This window comes from Fusarium phalaenopsidis (genome assembly GCF_050370095.1).
Source record: "Fusarium phalaenopsidis strain FUZ10S chromosome Unknown contig_32332, whole genome shotgun sequence".
NCBI classification, from domain to species: Eukaryota; Fungi; Ascomycota; class Sordariomycetes; order Hypocreales; family Nectriaceae; genus Fusarium; species Fusarium phalaenopsidis.
In genome coordinates this window covers 274,893-299,009 of record NW_028145391.1, presented here as the reverse complement: position 1 = coordinate 299,009, position 24,117 = coordinate 274,893, and the positions used below count along the sequence as shown (strand labels likewise).

Sequence of the window (24,117 nt, the reverse complement as noted above, 5' to 3'; positions counted from 1 at the left end):
AGGGTAAGGATGTGTCTGACAGGTTGCTCTTTGTTCACCTAAACTTGCTGATGGTGGAGACGTGTAATCCTTCAGCTGCAAGGGGTAACATTACACTGAGCCCACCGACTTTACTCTTATTTTGGCTTTGAAGGTACACCAATAGGACTCGAATAATAAGAGAGATACATCAGGTCCTTAAACAAAGCCAAAAGACAGACAGAGCTCAACCAATTCCTTTGTTACGACAGGAATGCCCGTCAAGTTCAATGGGTGAATACAGGGTAGTTGGGAGCTCGGAAAAGCAATTCTCCGACGCCCAGCGTAGCTCCAGCTCCAAATGGCCCGTGCACGTTGCTCCTCAGACAGCAACAGCCTTGGGTGTTGACTTTCCAAAAACAGTGTCTCCAGATCTTCAGCCTGGAAGCTCCAGCCAGATTCTTTCACTCCAACAACGAAATCCTTTCCTTTGTCGGAGATCTTTTATCAACATCACCCACACTCATTCGTCACGACACCCGATACTCAGCGACGCGATCAATCACGTGGATCTTTTACCAGAGCTGCCTTTTTTTCGACGCGCAGCTGCGGGAATGACGAGTGCCGCGCTCTCAGCCTGATTCGATCACCACCATGGCGGCCGCGGATGTGGACACGGGCTACATCGCAGGCCACCTTGGCCTCGATCAGCCTGTCCTAACGACCTTGGCGACCGAGCCGACTGTTGATCTCGTCAACATTCTCTTTCAGGCCATCACCGCCAAGGCGCACGAATTCGACACCCTGTACGCTGAGAAGCTTCAGACCGATATCGAGCTAGAGAACGCGGTTCGTAGCTCCGAGTCGCGCTCGCAAACGTCCAAGGCTACCGCCGACAAGGCCCTGAAGGACGTGGAAGAGGCTAGACAGCTGCTCAAGGATGAAGGTATGTGTTGGTGGGGATGCGCGAAGCGAGGTTACACGGTTGTTGACATTCATCCCTATCGCAGAAACGAAGCGCCAATCCGTCGAGAACGAACTTCAGGTGTTGAAAGCCAAGAAGTCTGACTATGATGCCGAGATCAAGTCTCTCAACGACAAGATTGAAACCCTTCAATCGTCGAATCGCACTAACCTGAGCATCATCGAATCGAACAATAAGCGCGATCAGACCATCACTGAGGAGCTCACCAAGCAGCACCAGCGAAATGTCGAGCTTGCACGTGAGATTACAACTCTTCAGCAGTCGGAGCAGAACGCCAGGGGCCAGCTCAACAGCGCCAAGTACCGAGAGGAATCGCTCCAGCAGCAGCTCGACCTGGCCCGGAAGAACAGTGAATGGCTCGAGAATGAACTCAAGACAAAGAGCGAGGAGGGCCTCAAGTACCGAAAGGAAAAGGGCGCCCGCATCGCCGAACTTCAGCGCCAGAATGAAGATATTCAATCCGAAGTCGAGGCCCTGAAGCGAACCGAGCAGCAACTTCGCGAACGACTCGACGCCATGCAAGCTAAGGCAGATGAGGCCCTCGTTAAGCTTCAGAAGCAGGAGGGTACTTTTGCCCAGACAGTCGAGAGTTATAAACATGAGCTTGAGGACCAGCGACGCCTTGTCGACATGTCCGACCAACTCAGCAAGAAGCATTCGGAACGTGTGCGCGACCTCGAGTCTGAAAAGGAGCGCCTCAAGGACAACTACGAGAACGAGATTCGACGCATCCGAGTCGAGCTTGAGGAGGAGCGACAGAACTCGCGCGCAATGGAGGAGCGCATCCAGCAGCTCGAGTCAGAGATTGACGGACTCCAAGTTCGACTGGAGCAGAATGTCCCCCCGCCTGAGTCTGCACCTGCGACTCCTCGTCCCAACGGCATGCTACGACCTTCATCTCCTTTCGGAACCCCGGCTTCCATCCGTAGCAAGGGTGCAATGACCGCGACACAAGCCATTGACCAACTCTACCAGGTCAAGGCCCAGCTGGCCAGCGAACGACGCCGCAACCAGCAGCTCTCTGAAGAGCTTGACGGCATGATGTCGGCACTCGAGGCCAAGGCTCCAGAGATGCAAGAGCTGCAAGCCGAGTCGGAAACCCTTCGTGAAGAGATCACACGTATGTCGGAGCTGTCGCAGCAGAGTTTCGAGGAACGAGATGCTGCTCGACGTGCAGCACGAAAGGCAGAGGGCGCACTCGCAACAGCCCAATCCGAGAACAAGATCATGCGCACCCAGCTCCGTGATCTTGGAACCCAGATCCAGATGCTCGTTTTCAACATCTATGCCATCGAGAAGGGCATGGAGCAGTTGACTGATGAGGAGGTTTTCCGTCTCAAGCAGCTGGAGAAGGGCGAGATTACTGAGGAGGCGCTGTCTGATATGTCTGACACTCACCAGTTCATTACCCAGAAGCTGGTGGTCTTCAAGGATGTTCAGTCATTGCAGGCCAAGAACGAGGAGCTCATGCGCATCACCCGAGAACTTGCTGAGCAACTTGAGAGCGAGGAGGCGCTTGCGGCCAAGCACCAGGCCAAGGAGGATCACGACATGGTTGAGAAGCTTCAGCAGGAGCTGGTGCACATGACGGAGGAGACCAAGTCCATCAAGACGACGATGGAGAGTTACAAGATGGAGCGAGACATGTTCCGACGACTGTTGCAGCAGCGTGGCGTTAACGGTGACGAGGTATCCATGATGCGTCATTCTCTCGACGGTGGCCAGCGTCCACCTCTGGCTAGCATCGAAGCGACCGAGCAGACTGAGGCTCTGAACGAGGCCCTCCGCAAACTTCAGGGCGAGTACGATAGTTTCCGTGACGCCCAAGATGGAGTTCGCAAGGATATGCGAGATCAAATCGACAGCCTCTCAGCCGAACGAAATTCGCTGCAGACAGACAAGGTGAAGCTTCACGCCGAGGCCAGACTTGAGTCTGAGCGACGAGAGATGTTGCACACCAACTTTGTCGCCCTCCAGGGTGAGAACCGTGAACTCCAGAAGCGCAACCAGGCCCTCTCGGAAACCGCCGCCAAGCAGGATATCCGAACCCAACAAGTTGCCGAGGAGCTCATTGAGGCCAAGGGCTTGCTTGACAGCGTGCGAAATGAGGCGGCCAATCTCAAGGCCGAGAAGAAGCTCTGGAAGGACATCCAGGATCGACTCAGCAAGGACAACGAGAACTTGATAGAGGAGAAGAATCGACTCAACAACCTCCTTGCGACTCAACAGTCTCTCGAAAATGAGCGTAACAGGACCGAATCCGAGACCCGACGCAAGGCTCAGGCCAGAATTGAGAGTCTGGAACAGGAATTGAGTGATACCCAGAGGAAGCTGTCTTATGAGGCAGAGGAGACCAAGAAGCTGCAGCTTCGGAAGGAGTTCGAGGCCAAGGAGGCCCAGAAGCGAATCGACGAGCTCATGGCAAGCCTGAGCCAGATCCGGGAGGAGCATGTCGCTGTTAAAACCAGCCGAGACCATCTTCAGGCTCGTGTCGATGAGCTGTCTGTTGAACTGAGGAATGCCGAAGAGCGTGCTGGACGCCTCCAGCCCCGACCTACGCCAAGGCCCGGCACCATCGAGCTCAGCGAACAGCAGCAGCAGCTTGAGGCTGAGATCCAAGAGCTCAATGTTGAGATTTCCGACCTTAAGCGAGACTTGGACATGGCCAACACTCACCTCGAGAACGCCAAGGCACAGGCTGAGCAGTTCAAGGAGCTCAGCCAGGCCAACGAGGAGGCACTAGAGGATCTGCGAGCATCCCAGGGCCAGTACCAGCAAGAGATGGAGGCACTTATTGAAGAGAAGGATGCAAAGGTCAAGGAGCTCGGTCAACGACTTGAGGATGTGTCTGCCGAGCTGTCTCGATCTAACACTGAGCTGTCGAGCCTACGGGATTCTCAGGGTGAGGTTGCGAGAAGGTACGAAGATGAGAAGGCCATCTTGCAAGAAGAGGTGAACCGACTCAAGGAGGAGAGCGCGAGGCACTTGGAGGCTACTCGATATCATCAGCAGGATCTCCGTGCCCAGGCTGAGATTGCCTCGAAGGCTCAGCAGGATTACGAGCAAGAGCTTGTGAAGCATGCCGAGGCCGCCAAGCTCGTTCAACAACTGCGAGCCGAGCACAATGAACTCAAGAGCGAAGCAGCTTCCCTGAGATCTGAGGCAGAGTCTGCCAAGGTTACCCTGGCGCAAAGCGAGAGCTCATGGGAGGATCGCCGACAGCAGCTGGAGCAGGAGATGGCTGAGCTCAAGACACGACGTGAGGATGTCAACTCGCAGAACAAGATTCTTCACCAGCAGCTGGAGGCCTTGACTTCGCAGGTTGCAGCCCTTCAGCAGAAGCGCAACGAGAACGACGAAAATGAAGACGAGAGGATGTCGCCTGTTCCTATCGGTGACGCAACTGAGGGTCTCCGTGAACTCAACAGCTACCTTCGACGCGAGAAGGAGATCCTCGAGGTTCAGTACGACCTTAAGGCCCAGGAGTCCAAGCGTCTGCAACAGCAACTCGAGTACACCCAATCTCAGCTTGACGAGGCGCGTCTCAAGCTCGACCAGGAACGCACCCAGGCTGCTCAGAGTGGACGGACATCAATGACACACCAGGATCTTATGGAGAAGTTGAACGAGCTCAACCTCTACCGCGAGAGCAGCATGACTCTCCGGAACGAGAACCAGCAGCTGAAGGATCAGATCACGGAAAAGAACACCAAGATTGAAGAGATGGAGGCACGGATCCAGCCACTGGAGGCTGAAATCGACACGCTCAAGACACAAAAGTCGTTCCTCGAGGATGAGATCAAGCAAATCCAGGAGGACCGCGACCGATGGCAGAAGCGCACTGAGGGCATTCTGACCAAGTATGGACGAGTCGACCCTGCTGAGATGGAGCAGCTTAAGGAGAAGATCACTAGTCTGGAGACGGAACGGGATGCCTTGAAGCAGGGTGAAGAGCCCCTCAAGGCCAAGGTGACCGAGCTCGAGACTACTCTTGAGACAGAGCGCAACAACTGGAGTACCACTCGCGGCAAGATCGTGGAGCAAGCTAAGGAGCGATCAAGGAAGCTTACTGGTGAGAAGAATGAGGCCATCCAGCGCGCCAACCATCTCCAGGAGAACTTGGACAAGGCCAACGGCGAGCTTGAGGGTGCCAAGAGGCAGACCGAGGAGATTGGAAGTCAGAAGACCGAGCTCGAACGACAAATCCAAAACTTCCAGAAGGAGGTTGAGCAACTACGACAACAAGCGCAGGCTGCCCAGTCAGCGCCCACACCCGCTCAGCCAGCCGATGCTTCTGCTTCTGCAGAGGTTGTATCGCAGCTTGAGCAGCAGCTGGCTGATGCCCGCAAGGAACTTGAGGCCATCAACAGCCAGAAGCAGGGAGCCGAACAGCAACTCGAATCACTCCGCGACGAGCTGCGAACCGCTATCTCTGAGCGGGACGAGGCCACCAAGAAGCTGCAAGAGGCAACCGAGGCTGCCAAGACTGCAACTGGTGTACCAGAGACACCTCAAGCTGCTCTCCAGGCCGGCGACGCCCCTGCACAGCTTTCTAGCGGCATCTCTGACGAGGAGAAGAAGGCTTTGGAGGAGAAGGTCACAGCTGCTGAAGCCAAGGCGGCCGAGTTTGAGCAGAAGGCGAATGAGGTGGAGGCTAAAATCCAGAGCACGATCAAGGAGCGTTCCGACCGGATGCGGGATACTCTCAACGCCAAACTTAGGGAAAGCCGAGCTCGTATGGAGGAGGAGTACAAGAAGAAGGACGAGGATCTCAAGCTCAAGTTTGAGCAAGAGAAGCAGATCTGGCTGGCTGAGAATGCTACCACGAAGCCTGCAGCAGATGCACCAAAGACGGAGCCTACCGAACAGCCCCCATCAACACCTGCCAAGGCTGAAGCTCCAGCCATCCCAGCGACACCCGCATCTGTTGGTCCGGCCGATCTGTCTCAATTGGACGATGCTGGTATCCGACAGTTCCTCTCGACCAACCCAACAGTCAAGAACATTGTTGCGGCTAACATTAAGAAGAAGCTGGAGGTGGAGAGCACCAAGCTGAAGACTGAGCTGGAGTCGACGATCAAGAACGAATATGAGTCGAAGATCACGTCGGCCAGGGAACAGGCCCAGCTGATGGAGTCTAAGAAGTCGACGTTGCGCATTAACATGGCGGAAAACAAGCTCAGATCTGCGAACGCTAAGATCGGAGTTGTTGAGAAGGCAGCGTCCGAGACGCCGCAGAAGCCTGTTGTCGAGGTCTGGGAAGTGGCTAAGACGGCACAGGCGCCGCCTCCCCCGGCTGCCGCGAAGGCGACTGCTGCTCGCGGTTCGATCGCCAGTGTTCCTCCATCTCCAGCACCTGCAACACCTGCGCCTGCTCAAGCGACTCCGGCCCAGGCCCCGGCGGCGACACCAGCTGGAGCAAAGCCGGCACCAGCTGCTCAGCCAGTAACAAGCGGAATTCCTGCACCCAAGACAAGCAATCCGTTTGCTGCTGGCAATGCTGCCGGTACCGATGCTCCGAACCCATTCGCCCCCAAGACTGAAGGAACAGCGGGTGCTAAAGAAGGACTACCTGCGGCACCAGCTCAGCAAGCACCTCAGCAGTCAGCGCTCCCACAGCCAGTCAGGACTGGGCTTCCCATGCCTCGTGGCGGTGGCCGTGGTGGCAGAGGTGGTACCTACACGCACCCAGCTGGACGGGCGGCGAGTGGTAGTGAAGGCGGTGGTGGACGCGGAGGTCGTGGGGGACGTGGAGGAGGACGAGGTGGATTGAACCCTGGTGCCAATGATTTCCAGCCCGGAAACAAGCGACCAAGAGGTGATTCAGAAGTTGGAGGAGGAGCCAAGCGAGCTCGCGGGGCGCACTGAAGACGGGACGAGTAATGGGAGTTGGCATGTACAACAAAGAAAATACGCATCCATGTATTGCGATTTGACATTGAATGCAGGAAGACGGTTTGGGACGAGGCATGGGTTGCAAAGGATGTTACAGAAGCATTATATCTTTTTATCACTGGGGCTCCTCTACGGACAACAAAAAGACAATTTCCTTATTTTTTATTGATATGAAAAGGTTATGGTTACAAAGACAAGATCGTGGAGAGACGGTGTTGTTTTGTTCATGTATCTAATGCTTATGGGGGTCAAGATAAATGGAGATGACCCTTGTTCTGGGGTACTTGTGTGTTTGACCTTTGTCTTGACTCTTCCAAGTGTTGTGTTGAGTTCCTCTGTGGTTGTCGAGGCGTTTCGTGATAGCCTCGAAGTCAGGCTAGCAAAGACGTGATGTTCTTATATCCAGTTCCCAGGTTTGCCCCCTCCTGGCCTTGCATGCTAATTTCCTAGATCTCCGCTCACAAATACAACCAAGACAGCAGCATATCTAGAACGATCAGCAACAAGATCTCTTGTGGCCGGAGTGTTTACTTACGCCGCCGTAGCTCCAAACACTTCTGCTCGCCTCGCGTTGGTCAGTAACCCAACACTGGCCGCAAAGATGATGGTGAATAGAGCAATCAAGCCCAGCTTCAAGTCATCTGTCTTTATATTGTACAAGACAACAATGGCGCCGATTAGTAGTAATGCTGCCAAGATGGTACTGAGATATGAGATGAAGGCCGAGATCCTCTTGCCTGACGCGTAGCCTACTGAAGAACTTGTAGTGGCCTTGTGATGATCTTCGTCCTATTGTCGCCTGTGAACCTGAAAAAGTATGAGGATAATCGCGAGGCAATACATACCTTGAAAAGGAAGCCAAAATAGTCCTGGACAAACATCGTCAGTCTATCTGGGGGTTCCGCCGTATGTAGAACGACCAAGTCATCGGGATCATCGTATAGACTGGAGCTATGTCCGCCCAGCATCGGCCAGTCCTTGCTCTCTTCGGGTCTTCCGTGAAAGAAATTGAGTCGGAATGCTTTGAGCGTCTTTCTATCTGGAGGCGATATTGTAGCGAGTGTGCTCTCCAAGATCATGGCTTCTCCTGCGCAACATAAGTATTTGTTCAGGGTCAAGGCTGGATATCATACTATAGTCCTTCAAAGTTGTCCTGATCTTTTCAAGTAACTTTATTCGGTCTGATTCCTTATCATTTCTTGCCTTGTAGTCTTCCCAGTTCCTTAGAGACTGGAGAGCCTCCGCACCTCCGCCCTTGTCTTCGCGATCGTACTCGTCGAGCTTTGCTTCTAGCTCTGCTAACTCGCTTTGCAATATAAGCAGGTTTCTTGCTGCTAAGCGATTGAATCTCTTGAATATTGTAGATGTTCCATCTCTATCACTTGCAATAAAGTTGGCCAGAGATGGAAACCCGTCTACATAGAATGGCTGCCTTTCCCCTCCCATGCCTTTGTGAGTACTGGGACGCCTGAAGCCGAGTTTAGTACTCCACAATTCGTGTATATCCGACGAAAGAACTAGTTATTCGGGGAGGGTTGGTATTCTTTTTGCTGCAACTTGAAAAGATTGTATTGTTCTCCGACGCAATCGCGGCGGGTTGCTCAGCGCTGGTGCTGAGAATCAGGCTGTGAACACCCACCCTCACGTGCACTCATGTATGTCAAGACAGCCCAGCGAGACGCCTTACCACATGCAGACGCCTGATTGGCAAAGAATGAAAGTCTCGAGCAGTTCGTCTTCAGCTTCACCGACACCGTCAGGGTGGCTTAGTTATCGGGGGTAGCTGATCATCCCAACGTTCCCCCGTTTCCTCCAACTCCAACTCCTTCATCCCTAGGATGAACATCTATAGAACTTCGAGACCGCAAGACTCGATGAACGACTGCGACCTCGACGAAGCCGAATCTCAGTTATCGCCGCCTGCGGCGGCGATTTGGCCCGGACTGAGGTCAGCCCCGCGCTGCTTGGAAAGCGACGATGAATCGGACCTCGACAAAGATAACGTGCGTGCCTTATTCCACATTTAGCTGGGTATACCTGGAGGTCTCGAAGGACTAATTTAAGGCTTCTTGCAGGATGCGCCCTGGAACCGAGCCCTTACAGATCGAAAACGACCCCATGAAAGGGATGACAGAATGCGGCCGAAGGAGTCCAAAAAGCACCGAGATGCAGCAAGTTGGACAGAGGGGATCCAAGTGCACGATATGGATTCCAGGCGTGGTTTGAATGTGGCATTCAAGGTAGCTGAGGCTGCACAAGCGCTGTTGCTACTCAAAAACCCTCGATCAAGAAGGAAACGAAAGCGCTTTGCTCTTCCTATACTTGTGGCTCGTCCCTCGGGCACATTCACCGAGGTCATGGCGTGCCCAGACAGCGGCTCGGACGAAAACATAATATCTCTGGAGCTGGTGAAGAACTTGGGACTAAAGACGGAGCAGGCCGGCTCCGATGAACCAAGACAATTCACAGTCGCCAATGGGAAGATCGTCAAAGCAGTTGGGCAAGTCTCTACCAGGTGCAGTTTTGCTGCCGGCACTCCTTCAGGAATCACGAGTTTCGAGTGTGTGTTCCATGTTTTCGAAACTCTGGCCGTTCCTTTGATCATGGGCGCCGACTTTCTACAGCAGACAGAGACCTTGAGCAAGCATCGCGATCGGCTTGTCGAGCAGCCCGTTCCAGCGATGCAGGCACTACGGGTGAACAGTATCGGAAGACCCAAGCGAAGTTTGGTCTGCCGGCTTGGCACCTATGTGGTTTGTGCTACCGTTGATACTGGATCGGACTTGGATCTCATCAGTCCCGCATTTGCCAAGTCAAGGGCTTACAAGATTGAGCCTGCATACGAGCAGCTTGAGTTTGCAGACTGTAGCGTGGGCTGTACCTCGGGCGTGATCAAGACTTCGTTCGTTGTGGGAAACGCCAATTCCCTGAGATTTTACCCGCGTGGGGAGCCAATCGACCTTGAACTCTTTGTGCTGGGTAATCTTAACGCCGATATTCTTGTAGGCCAAGATACAGTTGACGCGCTGGATGTCTTCAACTTGCACAGCGAATCACTCATCCCTAGCATGCCTCGACTAGGGGAGTCGGACATAAACATCATCCGTCACATAGGAGGCCTAGAGAAGGGTGTCGCAAATTTATGGAAGAAAATGAGGGGCAATCAAACAGGTAGTCCAGGAAGTGAGAGAGTTGGTGATGATTTGGGGCTGACTACGCCTCAGATAATAGTGCGACTGGTGTCGAAGCCCAAGTTGACATTGACCAACGAGAAAATGCTCGACGGGAGCGTGAGCGAGCCAGAATCGCGAAACTCTCCGGCTCCGAAAAGGAATGGGCCCAAGATGCCGAAGACCAGACTATTCAAGCCTTTGAAAGCGAAAGACAAAGGCGTCTCTCACGCATCTCTAGCATGCGAGCTTCGGTCGCCGGCATGACGTCCAGTTCTCCAACGTCATCCGTCTCACCGGGTCTCGATCTCATGATAATAGACGCCATGACCAACCCCCAGCCTATCCAAGGCGAATTTAGGTGCAACTTTGAGGGATGCACAGCTCCACCGTTTCAAACCCAGTATCTTCTCAACTCGCACGCCAACATACATTCCTCGGCACGGCCATATTATTGCCCAGTGAAAGGGTGTCGAAGAGGAGAAGGAGGGAGAGGGTTCAAAAGAAAGAATGAGATGATTCGCCATGGCCTAGTTCATGATTCACCTGGTTATGTCTGCCCATTCTGCCCTGATAGAGAGAACAAGTTTCTACGGCCAGATGACCTGCAGCGGTAAGGCCACCGGTCGAGAACCTTGGGAGAGCTCGAAGCTAACAGTACTTGACAACGTTGCAGGCATGTCCGTGCGCATCACGTTGATAAAGACAAGAATGATCCGCTACTTCGAGAAGTATTGGCCCAACGGCCTGACCGTTCGAATAGAAGAAGACGAACAAGAGGCCCCAACCTCTTGACGTGGCATACGCGTTCGTTCTGAGTTTTAGATAGTTTTTGAAGGCTTTTTGGGGTTCAGATCGTCAAACAGCGGTTTACATGCCACTGCTTCGTCTGATGGAGGGATACCTGGGGGGTTCAGGACTCTTTTGATCAGTCTATTTTTTACAATGCGATTAAATTTATAAACTTGGTTGCGCAATTGGCTTGCTGACAGGAGTGAAAGACTCCTTGTACAGGGTGGTTGTCGGTGATCGGCGAGAATATTTGCCGACGAAAAAAAAGTTCGGAAAAATAAACCGGGGCAGTTTTTACAGATTGAGATTCCACTCCATCACAAGCACAACTTGAAGCTTCCGCCGTGGAACCGAAATCTCGACAGCAGGAGTAACCCGGCCACAGCGATAAAGAAAGAAGGAGCGCCTTGAACAGAGGCGAATCCATCATTATCCGATGGTCCCCCCGGCAAAGAAGCGCAAGCTTCCCACTGCGACCGGCCCCGCCCCGAAGCGATCCAAGAACATCTCGAGCTCCAAGAAGAAGGGAAACAAGGCGTCGCGTCGCGCCGTTGACGCCTCTGCCCTTGCGTGGAAGTCTGTCGGCGAAGATTTCGGCGGTCTTGAGGTGATTGAGGGTGTCGACGTGGTCAAGGATGGGGATCGGGTGCAATTCCTGGTGGCCGGCGAGACGAACACGATAACCAACGACGACGAGAACGAACATGCGGACGAATCTTTTGAAGGGTTTGGCGACGACCCTGTGGAGGTCGGGGATATCGATTCCGGCGAAGCTGGCAGTGGTGAAGCTGGCCTGGAGAGCGAGAAGTCTGAAGCAAAGACTACGACAAAAGAAGCAAAAGCCAGCAAGAAGAACAAAAAGCAGCAGCGCAAGTTGGATGCCAGCAAAAAAGAAGACGAGCAGCTGGTCAAGACCCAGAAAGTCGTACAAAAGTCCTCTGCACGGGGGGGCAACACGTTTGACGCGCTGGCCGATGGCCAAGAACAAGAAGAAGACGTCGACGTGGCGGCCTGGGTTCCGCTGAACCTTTCACCGCAGATTCTTTCTGCCATTGCTAAGCTTGGGTTTACGAAGCCGACGCTGATTCAGGAAAAGACTATTCCCGAGATTGTGGCGGGAGAGGATGTCATTGGCAAGGCGCAGACGGGTTCGGGAAAGACGCTGGCTTTTGGTATTCCTATGGTTGAGCGGTGGTTGGAATTGTATGAACAGGGTGTTGAGAGGACTGGACCTATGGCTGTGGTGCTTAGTCCGACGAGAGAGTTGGCAAAGCAGCTGGGCGATCATCTTAAGGCGCTTTGCGATGGCTTGTCGAATGCGCCGTATGTGTGCGTTGTGACGGGTGGATTGAGTATCCAGAAGCAGCAGCGACAACTGGAGAAGGCGGATATCGTTATTGGAACGCCGGGACGTCTGTGGGAGGTTCTCAGTGGGGATGCGACTCTGCAGAACACCTTTTCCAAGATCAAGTTTCTGGTTGTTGATGAGGCGGATAGACTGTTCAAGGTTGGACAGTTTAAGGAGGCTGAAGATATTATCGGTGCTCTTGATGGAAAGAGGCCCAGCGATGATGCCGACAGCTCCGACGAGGAGGATGACGAAGAGGAGGACGATGATGAGCGGAGTGCTCGACAGACGCTCGTCTTCTCGGCCACATTCGACAAGGACCTGCAAACCAAGCTGGCGGGCAAGGGCAAATCTACAGGGAGCGACGAGGAGAAGATGGCGTATCTGATGAAGTGCCTCAAGTTCAGGGGCGAACCCAAGTTTATCGACGTCAACCCTGTCAGTCAGATGGCGGATGGTCTGAAGGAGGGACTGATTGAGTGTGGTGCCATGGAGAAGGTGAGTTGAGACGTCACAAGATGGAGATTGGTGCTAACTTTTCAGGATCTCTATCTTTACACTGTCCTCATTCTTAACCCCGGACGACGCACCCTTGTCTTTACCAATTCCATCTCGGCTGTTCGTCGTCTTACACCTCTTCTTTCGAACCTCAACATGACGGCTCTACCCCTTCACTCGCAAATGGCGCAAAAGGCTCGTCTTCGATCTCTGGAGCGTTTCACGGCTGCACGCAATTCGGTCCTCATCGCCACCGATGTCGCGGCTCGTGGTCTCGATATCAAGGAGGTCGATCAGGTTCTGCACTACCATGTGCCACGATCGGCAGATACGTATATTCATCGCTCGGGTCGTACGGCGCGTGGTGAGTCGAGTGGTGTTAGTGTTATTCTTTGTGCGCCTGAAGAGGTTTTGCCGACGAGGCGACTTGCGAGCAAGGTTCATGCAGAGCGTAGCTCGGGTGCCAAGAGGGAGCATTTCATTCAGACGCTCCCTGTGGATCGCAAGATGGCATCGCGACTCAAGCCTCGGGTGGATCTGGCCAAGAAAATTGCGGATTCTGTACTCGCCAAGGAGAAAGCCCATAGCGATGACACTTGGCTTCGCAACGCGGCTGACGAGCTTGGAGTTGAGTACGACTCTGATGATCTGGAGGCCGTCAACGCATCAGGCGGCGGTCGAGGCGGACGTGGAGGAGGTCGTCGGAGAAAGGAACAGGCTGCCAAGGGTCTGACAAAGGCCGAGATGGGAGCTCTTCGGGCACAGCTGAGGGAGGAGCTCTCGCGGAGGGTGAACCTGGGCGTGAGCGAGCGATACATTACAGGTGGTAGAGTAGACGTTGGTGCCCTGCTTAGAGAGGGCGAGAAGGGTGGGGTGTTTCTGGGAGGCATGGATGGATTGGGGTTTGAATAGACAGGCAGGCCAGTATCTTAAAAGCTGTTTTTATTTGGGTCATGACTTTGTCCTGCGTCGAATCTCTATGCATGCGTCGAGGGGAGGGATAATTGTTGCTCCTAGCCATTGTGGTTTGGGTCGTTGGTCAATCATTTTAATGTCGTAGTTGATGAGGAGAGCGGCCATTATGAGCTTTAGTTCGTGCGCGACAAAGAAGCGTCCGGGACTGGATAACTGTTAGTTGTATGAAGTTCACTTGAAGATGTACTCACCATGCGTGTCTTCCGTGGCCAAAGGCGAGATGTGCATCACTCGTCGTAACCATCCCCAACCCTCTCACCTTCACCCCATCTTCATCCTTCTTCTCATCCTCACTCTTCTTCTCCCACGCCTCTCTAACTCTTGAATACCGCCAAGGATCATAACTCATGGCACCCTCATAAACATCCTCATCATGATGCGTCCCCTGTAAATTAACCGTCACAAACGCACCCTTCGGCAACGTCCATCCGTATTCCGGATTATGTAGACCTGACGGGGAGACTACTTGTCGCTCGATGAGGTTTGCTGCGAAATTGCTTAGACGTTGGGATTCGCGGATTGAAGAGTCGACGCGGAGGAGAGAGGTTAGGGATTGTTTTGTCCAGCCTGTTGTCGGTTTGTGCGTGTTTATTTCGGAGAGTAGAGTGTCGAGAACGTCTTCTGATGGTGGTGATGAGAGGATATCTAGCATCCATGAGTGTCCGGTTAGAACAGTCGTGTGGATGGCTGCAAAGTTGATGGGGAGCAATCGCTTCGATATCACCACTGGATCAAGCTCAAACGCCTTTCCCTCTGCCATGGCGAGTCGTATGTCCCACGTTATAAAGTCCTCTGGTGGAGTCCAATCTTTCAAGTCTCCTGCTTCTTTGCATCGCATGTTTTCTAGGCGTTGCTGGATAATCGGGAGTACTCGACGTGATGCTGCGCGCCAGTGGAGATAATTGGGGATGGTGAGTAGACGGCCTACTATCGGGTGTAGAATCTTGGGAAATGCGTGGAGGAGGAAGCTAGTCCGGACGACATCGTCTGTGAAACGAATCATTGATTGGAGAAAGACGGTGTCGCGACATGTTTCTTCCCCAACAAGTAAACGATTCGTAACACGAGGAACAATAGCCATCCACAACTCCCAAAGATTGACCTTTGTGTACCCATCCTCTAACGTCAACGAATCTCTAACCGCGGCGTTGACCTCCTCTTCGATGGGTGGTATAAGCGATGGTAAATGACGAGCTAGATATTTATGCACGACTCGACTTGCAAAAGGTTCTTGAGCTAGGTGTTTTCCGAGGAAATTGTATTCTGTGTAGAGAATCTGATCGTGCGCTTTAACAGCTGAGAGGACGTGGTCGGGTTGATCCATCATCCATGGGATTTGGGATCTTGGAAGGATGACATCTGGAGGACGAGAGATGGGCGCGGGGGCAATAAAAGCAAGGCCATTTTTGCCATACTACTCCTGTCAGTCAAATGCATACAAATTGAGAGGAGAGAGGGTGTACTTTTTGGTAGCCTTGATCAATCCACGATTGATGTTTTGTAAAATACGCAAAACTATTCCGAATCTTGGAAAACCAGCCTTTTGATCCAAGGACTGGTATCTCTGATGGGTATTTTGGTTGAGATAATGCATCTATTATGAATGATACGACGAGGAATACCACGCCGTAGATAAAAAGACGAGAAACGTCAAAGGACTCCATATTGTACAAAAATTATTACAGAAACAAGTTGGATTGTGAGGATGACATGGCGGAGAGCTAGATAATAAGCAACATCTTGGGGGCCGGCTTACTCGGTATGTAATGGTATGGTAAGGAAACATGAGACGTCTCAGACGAGTAACAATGACGCTGCTGACAATTCCAAGCGCCCGTTGAGGCTTCTAACCGAGCTCCCCCGCTAGCGATCGATGTGAGGCAGGGGTTGAGAGGGGGATCTAGGCCAAAGCGTATTCAGTGGGGGCGGGGGATGCTGTCTCTCTTCTCAAACAGATGATCATGGAGATAAGATGAAGATGAGACAGGTTGTCTAGAGGAGGTTGTCTATTATCGTTCGATTGTAACAAGTGACAGTGTGTATCTACTCATGGGCCCTGGGGCAGCTTGCCCATATCTAATGCTTGGCCTAATAACTCATCCATCTCCCACAACAAAGAAACAAGACCCAAGAACCATTCAAGCGCAATCTAAACATGCCTTGTCCATCCCAAACGCCATACATCAAACATTCTGATCAGACTCCAAACTCTCCATAGTAGCAGCCCTCTTCTTCCTCCCCCCAACCTTGACCAACTCCAATCCATTCCTAATCGGTTCATCCCCCCTAAGTAAAAGTCCAATCTCACCCGGATGAAACCAATTCATCCAGACCAAGACAATCAACATCAACAATCCATCAAAGACAAAAACCCATACTTCGCTGCGCATCAAGTGTCCATCATTGCCCTCGATAAACTCGATAACGCGGAATAAACTTCGGATCCAGATTAGGATTCCTGTGACGTAGAGGGTAATGAGGTATGTTTGCCATCGGATCGCGGGCTCCATCGATTTCGGTGTTGGGGCGAGGCGCATTCGTCGGTGGAAGATGCCGCCGGTTACGATGAAGCAGCCAAAGAAGAGGAGTTGAACAAAGAGACCGCCGATGATGACATTTTGTCCAATCTTTTGGAGATCTTCGTTGACTGCCATTAAACCACCACCTAAAACGCAATCAGCACCATCTTCAAGACTCTAACGGTGTGGACGTACCTGATGATTGAAGCAGCAGAGATGCAACATCGCCAAAGACAAAAATCTTGGTCAACCAACGACGTCGGATCAACGCATGATGTTCACCCTCTGTCAAAAGAATGATGCGCCCCAGGATCATGTAGATGGACGCCGCCATGAGTGCCGGCGCGATCAAGATCAAGACATTCTGCATAATGTACGGCCCCATGGTCCAACATCCTGGATCCTCCTTGGCGTTTAATATTCGACCGATATACCCGATAATCTCAGCTGCGACGCATCATGTTAGTATACCTTCCATGGTTCATAGTCATGTTGTCGTAGACGTACCACATCCACCCGCCACCAGCGCTGTCAGATACCATGTTCGTGTCCTGAAGATCTGGAAGATGTGTAGAAGCGTCGACACCGAGAATAGAACGACAAAAACGATATTGGCCTCTACCGAAGGCTCGAACCGGTAAAACGCCCAAACGGCATCTTTGTAGTTGGGGTTGCAATCCATGCTGTCGACTGCTGCTAAACCGACAAAGGAGGCCTCGATAAACACCCCCAAAAGAAAAGGTTAGAAAGTCGTTGACCCCAGGTCCATACTCCATGGGCGCCCGTTCCCTTTAAGCACAAGCTCTGCCAAGATCCACTTGCGCGTCTATACTCGTATCTGTCGGGAAACAAGACTTTCCCGCGCATCCCTTTCACATCCTCTTTACGGTAACCGCATCTGCAAGACCGTTTCTGGTCTCAATCATGCTGCGCAGCCTCAGCTGGTGGGGCATCATCGAGCTTCAAGCCCTGTCAAATCGTCCACTAGCTCCAGCTTATTCCCCAATCGCAGGGATTCACTTGAATCATCTTTCCCGCATGAAGCCTAGCGTATCCGAGTACGCGGTCCGAGTATCTGTTTCCGAGTATTCGCTTCGGATTCGCGTCCCCTTCGCATTCCTCCTCCACTCGACACAGCACCACCATGTCAAGATCCTCGTGAAGTCGGGTATTATTCATCCATTCCCGCTCACCCTCTTCTCTTTGCTTCGTCTCAATCTTCTTCCTGGTTCGCTTTGTTGCTTGTCCTGTGCGAATCCGCGGATAGGAAGCCGAATCATGTCAAGCCGAAGAACTCACACCAAGTCAAGGACTGGCTGCATAAACTGTAAGCGCCGCAAAGTAAAGGTATGTAACTGCATCATATCCCACGTTATGGCGTTTCTCCATTATTTTGCTTGCCAAGTCACTTTGAGCCTTCAAGAGTAAACCCGGGGCTGCCGCCAAGAGACCTAATACTGACGACTGATAGTGCGATGAAGCCCGTCCTTCATGCTTCCACTGCAAAAGACATGGCGTTCCTTGTAGTTTGTCAAACTCCAGCATCAGTGCTGCCGAATCTTCAATCGATCTCGGCCGTAGTATGCACTCGGTTCACCTCCCAAACTTGACACCTTCGACTCCAGGATCCATCGGGAGCCCTGCAGATCCCTCTATGTTTATCAACCTGAGCCATCCCAGTCCTTCAGATCAGATGGCTCCATTCCCTCCACAGGAACTCTGGGCCCGTGATTGCGAGCTCATGCATCACTACTGCACCGTAACCTCCCCCACACTATCCGTCCGCAAGGACATGATACATGTCTGGAACGTCGCTATTCCCCGGTTAGGCTACCAGAGTCCCTTTGTTATGCATGGAATACTTGCCCTTGCTGCCGCTCAGAAGGCCTATCTCATACCCTCCAGTCGGAGGATATACCTGCCCTTGGCCGACTATCACCAAACACTTGGTTCTGAGGGTTATCGCCATCAACTGCAGACCTTCGACATGTCAAATTGGATGCCCGTATTCGGCTTTGCCTCCGTCGTGGTCCTGCATATGCTGACTCTCCCGACACGCATGGAGAACCACACACTCGAGTCTCCCCTCACTAATCTCCTCGAACTTGCCAACCTCCTGAGAGGCATCAAGACCACTCTGCAGCCTATAATACCTCGAGTTGTGAGGACAGAGTTTGCTCCAGTTGTCTATGGTGTCTGGCTTCTCGAGTCTGATGAAAAGTCGGAACCGTAAGTATATCCCCTAGTTAGTTGATCAACCTAGTTAACACTTATCAGCTGCCCACCCCTCGACAATTCCCTTCTGCCACCAGATACCTGGGACGCCCTTAAAAGACTCCGCGCTTTTCAAGAGGCCGATATCCCCTCGGGTGGCATCAGCCATTATACACACGCTATCGGGCAGTTGGAAATCTCTGCAAAGCTTTTCGCCTTTGCTGGCTTGTATGCAGAGGCAGGGGCCTCCCTCTTCTGGCTGTATACCATTGATGACAGTATCTTTATCGACCTTGATGCCCAAAGACCTCATGCACTCCTTCTCTTTGCTCACTTCCTCGTCCATATGGCAGCGCTCGAGAGAAGCTTTTGGTTCGTGAGGGGTTGGGCCCGACAGGCAATGGCCAAGATAGAGGAAGGCTTGATTGGCCAGCCAAAGTTCCAAGAGTTGCTTCAATGGCCCAAGGCAAGGATTTCCGAAGCCCTTGCATTGACGTAGACTCAGACGCGAATGCCATTTCGTTTGACTCGCCTAAACGATCCCAGGACGGTTACCAGGCCGAAAATGCTGTTCCCAGGCTACCATCAGAGCTCCTGATCCATGGTCGTATACTCGTTGCTCGTCGATATCAGTGGCACTGGATCCCAATCATCTGCAGTCAAGTTCTGCACCATTCGTTGATATGCCTCTTGACGAGCCAGAGAAGGTTCATCAGACAGGACTGAGCTGAACGACTCTCCGGCCTGACTGGGTCCCGACTCTTCATTGTCGCTGCCCGAAATGTCACCAAAACTCCGTTTCCGCTTGGGGGAGCCAATTCTCGACTCGGCCAGGTAATCTTCGGGCGCGCTCGCCGACGAGGAAGCTTCACGATCCTGCGACTGACCTACTACTGGGACTGGAGTTGATTCAGGGCCATACCAAGGATCTTGAAATGTGTCTTCCGACAAAGGCACTGACACTCGCGACGTCTGGGACTGATGCTCAGGCTCGGTTGCCACATAGATGGTATCCTGGGTACCCATGAGAGGGCTCACAAACTTTACGGGGGTGGTGTCCGGGAGACGGGTTGGGCTTTGAGGTGTGCCTCGAGTTCTGTCGCGTTGGTGAATCGCTTGCGCCTCACCGATCGGTGAGCTCGATGGAGGGGAATTGGCCGTAGTCTGGCTATCGTGCTGTTGATGTGGATTGCTCAACGCATATCGTTCAGCAAAGGATTGCATGACGATATCATGATCGAACTTATCTCCGGAACAGAGACGCCCAAAGAGAGATGCAATCGAAGTTCCTGAGTACGAGGTCAGCGTCGCTCTATGGGTTTGCAGAGTCCATTACCATTTCCCATCCATTCTGTGGGACTGACGGTACATGGCCAAACGTCCTTGGGTCGAAATGTCTCGACGAAATGGCAAAGCTCTGGATACGAGGAATGTCTGGAGTACGGGAAATGGATTGTTTTGGGTAGCTCGGCTTGGCCTGTCACGTCCTCGGCAACAGCTTTCTTGGAAATGTTCACCAGTCTTTCTGCAAGCATCTGGACAATCTCCTGTACTGAATGGTTGTCCAAGGACGTGATGTCCCAGTCAAGCGGGATATTTCTGCCGGTCGAGACAGCCTGTGCCAAGACCTCCTTCAATGCTTGAATAGCCTCTGTCGGTAGTAGTATATCGGACGAAAGGACGCTGGACTCGGTCAGATCTGGCTCAAATTGGAGGGACATCGACGAACAGGTTGACCAAAGTAGCCAAGCTGGCTTGATCTAGAAAATCCAGTTCAGCCTCCCGTTGGAGGTCATCACCCCCTCCCCCGACTCCAACTTCGGCTAGATGCTGCCCAGTAGGAAGGTGGGCGATGATGGGTTGAATGGTGACTGTAGACGGCCGTCGTGCCACCTCACACATCGCTCCCTTCTCACAGCTGTGCAGGCGAACATTCTCGTTAGGCGTCAGACACCCTTGGTGTGGGGTGTTTCCGCACATGTGGCCTGTCAAAGCTGGCGACTCGGGGGTAAGGTGGACGTTTGAACTGAAGCGTGCTTCAGATGGTCGCGACTTGAGGGATCCATAGATGCGGAGTTTGTAGTCGTCGACATGTACCTACAATGTTAATTCTGCGTATATAACCACACTTAACGGGCCAGGTTACCTGGGATTTGAGAGCCTTGGACAGAGCTACCCAGACATCTTCGTAGCCGTACGTCCATGCCTGGAAGTGAAAGACGGTGTCGCTAGGGTACTTGGATACCTTGCGCAACAACTCGGTGATACCTTGAGCTTTGGTCTGGAAGGGCACATCTTCTGTGAATGACGTATCAAGATAGATCTTGTCCAACGTCTTGAGACCTGAAGTGTACTCCACGAGGCTGGGGTTCCGGGATATGCTGTTGACAAACCATGGCTCGCTGCGGATGTCGCCTGTGTAAAGAATGGCTTTCGTGTCACTCTCGATTACTGCAATGGCCGGTAAGTAAGGTATAAATGCAGCCATCAGCCAAATGGTCTCACAAAACATCACAGCCCCTGGGCAATGATTGGCGTCAAACAGGGTCACCTGAATCTCGCAACCGGGGCGGAGCTCGATAGTTGTTGGTGTTTCCAGAGGAAGCGGTTTCTGAAAATGTTTAGGGGTGCACCAACAAGCATCAAGGAAGCACACACCATGACCTTGCTGAGATGCTTGTAGGTCTGTTGCCTGGCCTCCAAGAGGCCCTTGGCACAGTTGATCCGGCAGGGATAGCGCTCCAGACGAAGAAGGATCTCTCGAGTGGCAGCCGAACAGTACACGCTAAATAATGTCAGCAGCTTGATGCAGAACCATGAGATGATACGAACAATGGAGACCGCAGGCTCTCTAAGCCAGCGAGGTGATCACTGTGGACATGGCTCAAGAAGCATGCAAGAGGGGGGGGCTGAACATCTGCATTGTGACGGAAGAAGTCAACTACAAACATCAGCTGGCTGTTGCGGAGCGTCATGAAGGTCTACCATACTCCGTATGTCTGGAAACTCAGACACGATACCATTGAAGGTCGACATGAGCTGCCGATGCCAATGGCTGCGGAGTCGCGTAGCACGTGAGAATGAGCGAATCTCACAAACACAGACTGGAGCAATCAGAGAAAACAGGTTTCACGACGAGATGAGTTGAGGTTATCATGATCAATCGTGGTTGTTGTAAGACCGAAGTCGTGCTTGCTGAGCTTGGGCCCTCGTGAATGACCGACGAGAGAAGTGTCGTGTGGGAGGTGATGGTCTTGCACTGTGTTTTAGGCCCAGGCACCACCTCTCATCGCGCAAAACGTGCTGTACGACAGGGGTGAAAAGCGGGGCTTTTCACAGTGCGAGAATATCACGAGCGTCGGTGCTGCCTGGATCTATGGTGAGCTGCCTTTGAACACCAACACAAACATCATCACCTTTCCAAGCAGGTGTTTATGTTAACAATCACTTTACAAGCTATAGAGAAACGCGATTTAATCTATATAGAGTATCTCTTTCCAAATACTTCCAGCACGTCGGTCATTGCCTAACAGGCACCTAGCCGCGCACCTTGATACTGCCTCTTGTCCCCAACCCAAGCACATACGACCACATCTGCTAGAAAACTCGGGATCCCGTCCGATCTCCCATCGATAACCTCGCAAGAGTTGGATTAGTAGCTAGGTCGGTGACGATTAGCGAATCCCCAATGTTGTATGTTTTTCATCCTTTATTTTTGCATATTCATATGCTCATGTACACTTCAGGTCCTCTTACTCCACGATCGCCGTGTGCATCAACAGGCCCTGCTTTCCAGCTGTAATCTCCAACTTGACTCCCTGTGATACAAAGTAAACATGTCCTTCTAAAAGCTCAAACACGTCGTCATTTGCCTTGATTGTTGCACTTCCCCTCGTCGCGATGAGGATTGCTGGGCCACCTTCACCCAAAACTTCCCGCTCACCAGCACCCAAGTCCGTCGCCAACACATTAAACTCGCTCGTAGGCGGTCTAAAAATGTTTGTCTTTCCCTCTTTGCTACGAGGATAACCCTCTGGCGGAAGAACCGTCTTCATCTTGGTTGTGGGCTCCCAGTCCAGGACAGAGCAAAACTCGTCCACGTTATCGCGATCTGCCTTGGGACAGAAGCCAGTGTTGAGGACATTGTCGGAGCGTGCCATGCACTCGATGATGTCGCCTGCGATGTATGCGTGGATTCCGCCGGCGGGAATGTAGATGACGTCTCCTGGTTGGAGGAGCATGTAGTTCATGCATAGAAGGCCGACTAGTAGGCCGGGATCGGTCTTCGGGAATTGGCCCTCGAGTCGTTTTGAGACTTGCGGGATGGCAGAGTTGAGACCAACAAAAGCAGAGTCTGGAAGTTCCCTAATCGCTTCAAACATCTTCTTGATGTCTTCATCAGAAGACTTGAGGATGGTCTTGACGACTTGACGCAGGCCCTCTTCAGAAAGCTTCTCGTCCGCGACAGTCGCGCCGCCAGCGACCAGCAAGTGCCTCAAAGGCTTGCGACGTAGCACATCCACGATGGCCTCCACGGGCTTGAAACCGCAGAATGCCTCAAACTCTGTCAATGCCAGAGCAATCTCAGGCTTGTGGTTCGAGTCGGTGAATGAGTCGGGGTCTTCTTTGTGCTTCTTGCTCGAAAACTCTTTGTTGGGGTGCACTTGCAAAGGAAGCGCTTTCGCAATGGAAAGGACCTTGGGGAGGTATGGGAGCTTTGTGTGACTAAACTTTGCGATGACCTTTTCTCCAAGAAGCTCCTTTGGATACCGATCCAAGACATCTTGGAGATCCTCGCCTGTGTTTGCGACGTAAGAGGGCAAGACGGGATATGTGCCCATCCACATCTCGGCGTATGGCGTGTTCTCATCGATGGTAAAGTTATTCTTATCATCTCCCTCCCATCCTGGTGTCTTTGCGCATAGGCGTGCTGCCAAAGACTCGGATCCTTGTTTGCCCCATGGGTATTGGTTGCAGCCGCAACGAAGCTGGTAGAAGGGTGCCAACGGTGTCGACATGTTGAAAGAAGTCGAAGTAACTGATGATGTTGGGCTTAGAACATGGATGGAAGCCAAGCTTTAAATACTTGAATTGAAGATGCGGGTCAGTCCGTCATCCTTTCATCACTATCATTGACGTCAGACAAGAGGGATGGTCATCGAGATTGAAGAAGCCAAGACAAATGGGCCGTAAGAAGAAGGCAGCAGCGCAAACCTGGACGCAGACCGTCAATTTGGCAATAATCATATCTCTGTTACTCCACAGATCCATAGCGACCGAGAAATCTTGCATCCAGACAAACGGCTCAAGTGGTTTGCATGAACAAGTCCTCTCCTTGACGATAAGCTCACGATTGACATTTCCCCGATTTCAGCTGTTTTCCCTAAACTTATGCGAGTATCGTGCCCAGATCTGGACTCGGGAGCCCAGCAAAGCACCTTTCTAACTCGTTGTCGGCCTCAATGGTTGTCATCTCGGTGTGAGAGCACTCCGTAGACCCCCGATCCGGCCGGAGCTGACCCTCCGGTATTGACCCACCTTTCTTTCGGAACGGTCCGAGAGCATGTCATGGGATGGACTCTGACGAACGCAATTGCTAGTTCTTTGAGCATTATAAGAGATGCAAAACAGAAGAATTGCTACTGTTCCCCTTAGACTATTTATTTACATGGTTACAATTTACTATATTTACATGGAATATTGCCAAATCGCTCTGTCTGGCGCTCTTGGCTGTCAAGAGAGTCACTCACGGCCAACCAACAC

General features: G+C 52.3%; 6 protein-coding genes and 1 non-coding gene across 7 annotated transcripts; 4 read left to right on the top strand and 3 right to left on the bottom strand.

The window, feature by feature from the left end:
- Positions 1–612: 612 nt before the first annotated feature.
- Positions 613–6,811, top strand: LRP88_13113 (uncharacterized protein; the record flags this gene model as incomplete). The annotated part of the gene is made up of 2 exons (XM_083249492.1): positions 613–904; positions 969–6,811. The coding sequence occupies 2 exons, from the start codon at positions 613–615 to the stop codon at positions 6,809–6,811; spliced, it is 6,135 nt and encodes a 2,044-aa protein (XP_083093826.1).
- A 4,425-nt stretch (positions 6,812–11,236) lies between these two features.
- On the top strand, positions 11,237–13,558 carry LRP88_13112 (ATP-dependent RNA helicase; the record flags this gene model as incomplete). The annotated part of the gene is made up of 2 exons (XM_083249491.1): positions 11,237–12,586; positions 12,692–13,558. 2 exons carry the CDS (start codon positions 11,237–11,239, stop codon positions 13,556–13,558), a joined length of 2,217 nt encoding a protein of 738 aa, XP_083093825.1.
- A 2,259-nt stretch (positions 13,559–15,817) lies between these two features.
- LRP88_13111 (RTA1 like protein-domain-containing protein) lies at positions 15,818–16,822 on the bottom strand (the record flags this gene model as incomplete). The annotated part of the gene is made up of 4 exons (XM_083249490.1): positions 15,818–15,889; positions 16,000–16,286; positions 16,336–16,587; positions 16,648–16,822. The coding sequence occupies 4 exons, from the start codon at positions 16,820–16,822 to the stop codon at positions 15,818–15,820; spliced, it is 786 nt and encodes a 261-aa protein (XP_083093824.1).
- A 900-nt stretch (positions 16,823–17,722) lies between these two features.
- Positions 17,723–18,853, top strand: LRP88_13110 (uncharacterized protein; the record flags this gene model as incomplete). Its single annotated transcript, XM_083249489.1, has 2 exons — positions 17,723–18,369; positions 18,418–18,853. The coding sequence occupies 2 exons, from the start codon at positions 17,723–17,725 to the stop codon at positions 18,851–18,853; spliced, it is 1,083 nt and encodes a 360-aa protein (XP_083093823.1).
- An 86-nt stretch (positions 18,854–18,939) lies between these two features.
- LRP88_13109 (beta-lactamase-like protein) lies at positions 18,940–21,390 on the bottom strand (the record flags this gene model as incomplete). Its single annotated transcript, XM_083249488.1, has 8 exons — positions 18,940–19,643; positions 19,691–20,037; positions 20,255–20,451; positions 20,501–20,805; positions 20,860–20,965; positions 21,013–21,139; positions 21,187–21,295; positions 21,345–21,390. The coding sequence occupies 8 exons, from the start codon at positions 21,388–21,390 to the stop codon at positions 18,940–18,942; spliced, it is 1,941 nt and encodes a 646-aa protein (XP_083093822.1).
- Positions 21,391–21,936: 546 nt separating this feature from the next.
- On the top strand, positions 21,937–22,052 carry LRP88_13108. The gene has a single exon (XR_014475202.1). It is a non-coding gene; the product is annotated as a 5S ribosomal RNA (ribosomal RNA).
- A 54-nt stretch (positions 22,053–22,106) lies between these two features.
- Positions 22,107–23,372, bottom strand: LRP88_13107 (RmlC-like cupin domain-containing protein; the record flags this gene model as incomplete). Its single annotated transcript, XM_083249487.1, has 1 exon — positions 22,107–23,372. One exon carries the CDS (start codon positions 23,370–23,372, stop codon positions 22,107–22,109), a length of 1,266 nt encoding a protein of 421 aa, XP_083093821.1.
- Between the last annotated feature and the right edge of the window lie 745 nt (positions 23,373–24,117).